The 7898-nt window shown below is 46.2% G+C and overlaps 1 protein-coding gene across 1 annotated transcript; it reads right to left on the bottom strand.

Moving 5' to 3' along the window:
* Positions 1 to 896: 896 nt before the first annotated feature.
* LOC145528610 (myeloid-associated differentiation marker-like) lies at positions 897 to 7623 on the bottom strand. The gene is made up of 2 exons (XM_081547270.1): positions 6814 to 7623; positions 897 to 941 (listed from the first exon to the last, which is right to left on the bottom strand). The coding sequence occupies exons 1-2, from the start codon at positions 7621 to 7623 to the stop codon at positions 897 to 899; spliced, it is 855 nt and encodes a 284-aa protein (XP_081403396.1).
* Positions 7624 to 7898: the final 275 nt, after the last annotated feature.

Below are 7898 nucleotides of genomic sequence, written 5' to 3'. Positions count from 1 at the left end.
AAGCCATGAGCTTTATAATCAAATAGTCATGAGTTCAAGTTCTGGCCATACCACTTAACACTGTGCCTCAGTTTCACTATCTGCTGTCCATGGGATTCTCCAGGCAAGAATACTGCAGTCTGTAGCCATTCTCTCCTCCAGGGGATCTTTCCAACCCAGAGATCAAACCTAGGACTCCGCATTGCAGGCAGATTCCTTACCATTTGAACTACCAGAGAAGTCCGTGTGAATGGTGGGTAAACACATGAAAAAGTACTCAGACTCATTAATAGTGAGAGAAATGCAAATCATAATCCCAATGAGATATCATTACACACCTTAAACATATACAATTATCATTAAAAACAAAAACAAAACAGTGAGCAATAAGGCAAGAAACACAAGTCAGTGCCAAGTTGTCAAGGTTCCTAAGTGTTCTTTCAAAAAATGTCTGAGATTTTTGAGAAGGGTAATGATTTAATTTTTAAAATAAAGTTTCACAGGACTCCCTGGTGGTCCAATGGTTAAGACTCTGCACTTCCAATGCAGGGGGCACAAGTTCCACCCCTGGTTGGGGAATTAAGATCCCACATACTTGTTGGTCAGCTGGTAAAGAATCCGCCTGCAATGCCGGAGACCTGGGTTCGATCCCTGGGTTGGGAAGATCACCTGGAGAAGGGAAAGCCTTCCCACTGGAGAAGGGAAAGGCTTCCCACTCCAGTATCCTGACCTGGAGAATTCCAGGGACTGTATAGTCCATGGGGTCACAAAGAGTCGGACCCGACTAAGCTACTTTCAGTTTCACTTCACATACTGTGTGGAGGGGCCAAATGAAAACATAATAAATAAACAAACTGACATCTTGTAACTGTTTAAAATAAATAAATAAGTTTCAGAAAGATTAATCTGACATATGTTCATAGAATGGTGACTTTAATAAAAATGATACAACATGAAAAAATCTAATAAAAAGCATAGTACCTTTTTTTATTAGAATGCAAGTTATAAATCATTAAAGTCCTGAAGTTATAGGATAGATAAGCTAATCTAATTGTCCAGTTGGCATGTTTAAAAAGTTGGAATCAAATTATCTTGCAGAAACTGCAGGAGTTTGTTCCATAGTTTGACTACTTTTATAGGCGCTTCCCCTCAATTACATTTTTACTTTGTATAAAACAATGAAAGTGTGAAAGTGAAAGTCACTCTGTCGTGTCTGACTCTTTGTGACCCCATGAACTATACAGTCCAGGGAATTCTCTAGGCCAGAACACTAGAGTGGGTAGACTTTCCCTTCTCCAGAGGATCTTCCCAACCCAGGGATTGAACCCAGGTCTCCTACATTGCGGGTGAATTCTTTACCAGCTGAGCTATCAGGGAAGCCCTGTATGAAACAATAGTTGTTGGCAATTAGCTCCCATATTATCACAAAATAAAAGACAATAATTTAACATATTAGTTTTTGTGTAATTCACACTTTTTACATCTTCACTAAGCCCACTCTTTAGTTTTACTAACTTTATTTTTGTTTTTGGCAAGACATTCTTGATTAAGGAAGCAGAGCATTGATTCACTGGCCCAGCCTCCTTCATCTGGGTCATGACTGTGCTGCCACTGCTACAGTAAACTTAAACTCCAATTTGCTGACTCTGATCATACTTCTGGATCTTTGTACAAAGTCAAGTTGCTCTAAAAGTTTCTAAATGCTGCCTCTCTCTCTCTGTACTTCATCTCATTGTGGACAAGGAACAATTTGCAGTCAGCACTAATCCACAAACCACACTCTGAGGAGAACTGTACAGAGCTCTCTCTGGGAAATGATGGATAAGCACAGGGTTGGGGTACAAGGTAGAGAACTGAACTAAAGTTCTAAAGTGGTCCCCCCACCCAGGGATGCTCTGATGCTGTAGTTTGGGAAGGAGATGATCTGGGGACATTAAATGCTCAGAAAAGCTACCAAATGTTTCTGAACATGCTTCTCCTGAGGCCAAGGGAGGTCAGTGCTCCAGACAGACAACCTAGAGAGATTCTCAAATCCATACTGCCTCACTTACTCTGTTTGGTTCAGCAATTTTAGGAGATCCTACTTCTTTGGAAGTTATGAGAGCCCCTTGGGAACTCTTAACTTTTCTGCACATAAATCCCTTTGAGAATATGCCTATCTCAGAAATACAAATGTACATACATTGGAAATCTTGTATTCCTTTACAAGGCTTTAGTAGACCTCTTAGACCCCATCCCAGGACTTCATTGGACTCATGGGGCTTAGAGTAGGAAGCTGGCCTTGGAGGAGTAAGTCAGGCGATTTTTAAAAAAATAATTTTATTTATTTATTCATTTATGGCTTGCTGCGTCTTCGTCGCTGGGAGGCTTTCCTCTAGTTGCCGTGCCTGGGCTTCTCCCTTTGGTGACTTCTTTTGTTTCTGAGCACCAGCTGTAGGGAACTCAGACTTCAGTAGTTTTGACTCCTGGACTCTAGAGCACAGGCTCAGTAGTTCTCGTGCACAGGCTTAGTTGCTTCAGGCATGTGTGATCTTCTGGGATCAGGGATCGAGCCACCGTGTCTTTTGCATTGGCAGGCGGATTCTTTACCACTGAACCACTAGGAAAGCCCGGAAAGTAATGGCTTCCTACAAATGGCTGCTGAACTGGACTCAAAAGAAGTGGAAAGTCAAGAATGTGTAGGAACAAGGGAGTCTGGGACACCTCAAACTGTAGGGGCACCTAGAAGCAGTTTGGGTTTTTGACAAGAATCACTGGAGAGTTGGACCACTGGCAAGTGACTGAGGAAAATCATGTTATGAGAGAAAACTGTGTTCCCCACCAAGCAGAAGTCGTGGGGAAGGAGGGTCTGTGTAATCAGGAAGGATGTGACCAATAAACAGGACCCAGCAGCCAAGAGGAAACAAGCAGAGAGGGTGGACAGAGGGGAAGGAGCCGGCTTCCATCTCCACGTCTGAGTCTCCAAGACTGGCAAGTCCAGGGGCCCCGGGAAGAGGCAGGGCTGGGAGGAACCAGGGGTCTCTGGCACCCCTCCCCCATCTAGTAGGTAAAGAAATGGACTCAGCAGCAGTGAGTGCCCTCCTCAGGGGGAAAGGGCAGGTTTGTGCAGAATGAGGGTGGACGGGGCAGAATCCCAGCCTGGAGGATGCTGCTGCCACACTTGTCACAAGCAGCGTGGGGCCGTGGATAGACAGCTGGCCTGGGGACAGGACACCTGGGTCCTGACTCTGACTCTGCCACACACAGGGTGACTCTGGACACATCCTGCCCCTCCCTGGGGTCCAGCTGCACCACCTCTATGATGAGAGGATTCGACTAAGCAGAGGACCTTTCTACTCTCTTTTGAGCTACACAGTGAAGGGACTGGACCAGCCTTGGAATTGTGACAAATGACCCTTAACCCTCCAATAGGATGTATCCAGCAGCCTCCATCATGAACCACAGGCTTGGACAGTGAGCCCCTCATGTGAGCCCACCCTGTACAGGTCTTTCACTAAAGCACAGAGGCATCTCCAGCCTCCTGGGAAGTGAGGGCTCAAGGTTGTGTTGAATTTGATTCAGGAAAATATAAGACTATGAGATTCCCTGCACCAAACTTATGGAGATAAATGCATACTTGTTTATATCGATGAAAAAAAATTGATTAACAGTCAGTTAAGAAAGAAATGGAAAATTTTATTCAAGCCAACATAAGAATTATAACCAGGAAGACAATTTCAGAAAGCTGTGAAAACTGTTCCAAAGTGGTTAGGGGTTGAGGGCAGTGTGTATGTGACTTTGGTGAAGGGATACATGCAACCAAGCTTACATCTTGACAAAGTTACTGCTTTTCGAAAGGACCGGATACCATAGTTAATAGTTTCAGTGCTTTTCTAAGTATGGGAAGATGCGAGGTATCATGTTTATAAAAAATCCTCCTAAAAATACAGAAGTATATGAGGGCTGGTTCTAGCAGTTTTCCCAGAGCACAAAGGGCCGCATAGTGATCTTCACTCTGAATTCCTTTCAGGGTGGATTGTAGATCAGCGACTGCAGTGACTAATGACTGGATGCTTGTAGAACTGGGTGGTGGGCAACATTCTTTATTACACAATCCCTTCCAATTCCCTCTTAATTTCCAGCAAGGTATGGAAAGCATTTTTGACCAATTGTTCCAGGAGTCTAGAAATGCTCATTCCCAAGTCAGGAGAGGATTTTGCTGACTGACCACTCCGTGTGCAATTACTCACCTAGTCCTGGTAACAGTAGCCTTAATCGTCTGGGCAACCTGTGTTACTAGTCTGTCAGCTCCAGGAAATGGTTCCCTCCTTTGCTTCTTCCCATAGCCAGAGTCACACTATTATAATCATATAGACCTTATAGACTATATATCAGGTCAGTCATTTCAAATATTTGGTCTTCATTATAATTTTTTTTAACCACAGTCTAAATCACATATTCATTAATGCAAGAAATAACAATGTTATAAAATAGGCAGAATAAATTAATAATAAGTAATGACGTTAATCAAATCATGAGTAGGTAAGCAGTGTTATCTTCTAAGGAGTTACATGGCTGGCACTAGAAGAAAAATTGATCTTTTTGGCCAAGCTCTCCTTTGAGGAGGGCTGTTTAACACAATGCAGATGTACAATGGACACTAGAGGAGGAGGAGGGCCAAAGGGAGAGAAAACTTTTTATGTTGAAATTTTTCTTGTCTTGCCTTCAAATTTGAGTTTCATTTCATCACTTTTTATGATTTTCTTATGATGGAGAGCACCTCCTGGGAGCCCTCCCCCACCACCCCACCTTCCACTGCATGAAGAACTCATGCTTCCTCCCAGTACAGGAGTGAGGGGCAGCAGTGGGGGTGCTTCCCCTCCCCTCCCCCACAGCTCTGCTTGCCTGGCTCCTCTGGCCCTGGTGACACTAGGATGCTGGGTTCTGTGACTCTGTGTCTGAGGACAGGAGACTTTAGCCACCAGTTACTGGAAAGGGCTGCTGGTGTCAGTGTACTGGTGGCCTGGAACACACACAGAGCGTGCACACAGTCACACATCTTTATGGAAAGGCATCCAGGTTCTGACAGGGGCCCTTTAAAAGCTAGGGGACAGGATATTGGGCAACGGGGTAGGACCGATAGGCTACTTTTCCATGGCTGGGCCAAACTCCTAGGCTCTGGCCAATGTGGAAATTGGGAGACAGTGAGACAGGCTTGCAGAGGGGTGAGAATGGCAATCTGCTTAGTTGCTTCTGAACTCTAGACAAATTTGAGTCAATTAGATTATGATAATTTTGTGGGGATTTTTCTATCTTTCTACTGAGGTTTTAAAAAGTACATTGCAGATGCAGGAGAAGGCTTCTCTCTATGATTCAGAGCAGGGATTGATAGAACCAGAAGCTCCAGGGAATTTTTAAATTTTTTATACATTTAGGTGGCACTAGTGGTGAGGAACCCACCTGCCGATGCAGGAGACATAACAAATGTGGGTTTAATCCTTGGGCTGGGAAGTTCCCCTGGAAGAGGTCATGGCAACCTGCTCCAGTATTTTAGCCTGGAGAATCCCATGGACAGAGGAGCCTGGCAGGCTACAGTCCATGGGGTAGCAAAGGGTCAGACACACCTGAAGTGACTGAGCGAGCACACGTATAGATCACGTTATATGTGAGTCCTAGAGAAGCAGAAACAGCAGTAGAAAGCAACTGGTGCACAGAAACTTGTGTGTGCAACACACACACAAGTCATTGAAGCAATGATACCCACTCAACCAACCCACTTGCTAATCCAAAAAGGATCAAAAGGCACTTCCTCCTTAAGAATAAGGCCACACAGTAATTTTTACCTTTGTGATAAAAAAAAGAACAGCAACTGTACCCAGTCTAACATCAACTTCAAGGCTGGCAGTGTCCATGTTCTCCCTGCAGAGGCAGGACTTGTTGTTTTTAGCACTGAGGATGGTGGGTCACATCTCTGCACCTCTGAAATACTTTGGAGTGTTGTCTTCAAGAAACTGTAGCTCTTTGCCAGTTCAGTTTTTGATTCCCCAGAGAGTAGTTGGACTGGATGGAAGTCATCTACCCTTCACTAGCTTTAAAATGAGCTCTAGGCAGCAGGTATTTAATGAGTCCACAATATTCTGGAGCCATTCTCAGGTAGGACAGAGCATCAGGTAGGGCCTCCGGATCCAAGGTCTTTGCTCTAAGCTTGCAACTCACTGGAAATTATTGACCTCCTGAGTTTTTCTTTTACCTTAAAGGGGACACTGTATACCACCTTACACAGGGAGAAAGGTGGCCCAATCCCTAGCTACAACCCCCCTCCTCCCTACCAAACACACATACACACACCAACTAAGGCACCATCAGGGGGACAGACACACATTGGCAATGAGGATCTCCGGAGCCCCAGGGTGTGAATAGCTGCACAGAGGGCTGTGTGCTGTGGAGTCAGCACCTTAGGAGGTGGGAGGGGCAGTGGGCAGAGAAGGAAGGAGTCTCAGGTCCTGATGGATCAGAAGAAGGAAAATGGGGGGAGGTGGTCAGGACACAGGAGATTAGAAAACTAAGAATGACCCAAAAAGGGACAAAGAGTAGAAAATGTAGAAAAAAATGAGAAAGAGGCAAAACAGGGTGTGAGCAACCACACAAAACAGGAAGGAGACAGAGCAGAAGGAGGGAAGGAAACAGAAAAGAGAGTAAGATGAGTGGGGAAGGATGTGAGGAGGGAGAGATGGAGCCAGGAAGAAGATGTCAGAGGATATCAGAGAATGTCAGAGCTCGGTAAAGAAACCTCCGGTGAGAAGAGGGGATCAGGAGCCTCTGGGCAGAGCCTCAGATCAGGGAGGCCGAGATCACCAGGTCAACCACGTAAATCAGCAGGCTGATGGCTGTCAGGATGGACACGGCCAGTTGCTGGTCCCAGACGCACACGCTATACCCAGCATTGCAGCTTGCATCTCTGGACCGCTGTGGATTCCCGCCAAACTGCTCGTTGAACTGATAGAGAGGCCAGAGGACAGCAGCAGTGGTGTAGAGGAGGACGGAGAGTGCAGTCTGCCCCAACACAAAACGGGAGGAGGGCAGCCTATCGTCACAGTCACACTGGTGCCACAATATGAATATGAACCCCAGGATGAAGCAGATGGCGTACACGGCCACACACCACACCAGGGCCGGCTGGTGCTTGTACAGGAAGGTGTTGCTGATGAAGGCGAGGATAGCACAGGCCACAGTGATCTCTAGCCTTTTGAGCAGGCCGATGAAGGAGTAGGAGGACTCACGAGTGTTGACACAGATCCAGACTGCTTCCATGGCGTAAGCCACTGAAGCAGCACAGGAGAACGCAGTGGCAGCAATAGCATGGTTCCGCTGGGTGCCATAACTCAACCGCTGAAGATAGATGATGGGGTAGATGATGGAGGCTGAGAGGCAGACGAGGGCAGAGAAGCAGGTGTAGGTGATGAGAAACTTGTCCCAGGAGCAAGAAAATGTCTCCTGGAGCCCACATACCTCAACTATGACAATAAGGTGGTTCACGGCAAAGCAGAAGCCCCAGATGAACATGGACCAGTTACTTAGGTCCGCACTCCAAGCGCTCTCGCTGGCCACCAGGGATAAGGCCACACAGGTGGAGAGCATCTGCAGCAGGCGGAAGAAGTAGTGCATGATGGTCACAGAGCCCAGGCCTGAGGACGATCACGTGGTTATGTGGATTCACTGACATCAGGATGGCTGTGGTCTTCGTGAAGGAGCTCAGGAAGTAGATTGAGTCAGACAAGTAGAAAAAGTTCAGGGTTCAGTGTCAGCTGAGGCTCAGGATCTGTGGAGTTGGAACCAATGGCCCAGACACTTGGGTAACAGCACAGATGCTACAAAATGGTTCTCCCCACCCATCACCCTTGATCTTGTCACAAGACTTGTCTTATCCCAAAGCTCACAGC

Source organism: Giraffa tippelskirchi, chromosome 12 (assembly GCF_054371585.1).
Source record: "Giraffa tippelskirchi isolate mGirTip1 chromosome 12, T2T-mGirTip1v1.2.pri, whole genome shotgun sequence".
Classification (NCBI taxonomy): Eukaryota; Metazoa; Chordata; class Mammalia; order Artiodactyla; family Giraffidae; genus Giraffa; species Giraffa tippelskirchi.
The sequence above is the reverse complement of the archived record's forward strand: the minus strand, read 5'-3'. Positions and strand labels throughout refer to the sequence as shown.

Excerpts from the sequence above, each read along its gene's own strand:
- LOC145528610 (XM_081547270.1), bottom strand. The coding sequence starts at position 7,623 with ATGCACTACTTCTTCCGCCTGCTGCAGATGCTCTCCACCTGTGTGGCC. Across the intron at positions 942-6,813 it reads TGATTTACGTGGTTGACCTG|ATTTTTTCATGTTGTATCAT; the intron begins GTGATCTCGGCC and ends GCTTTTTATTAG.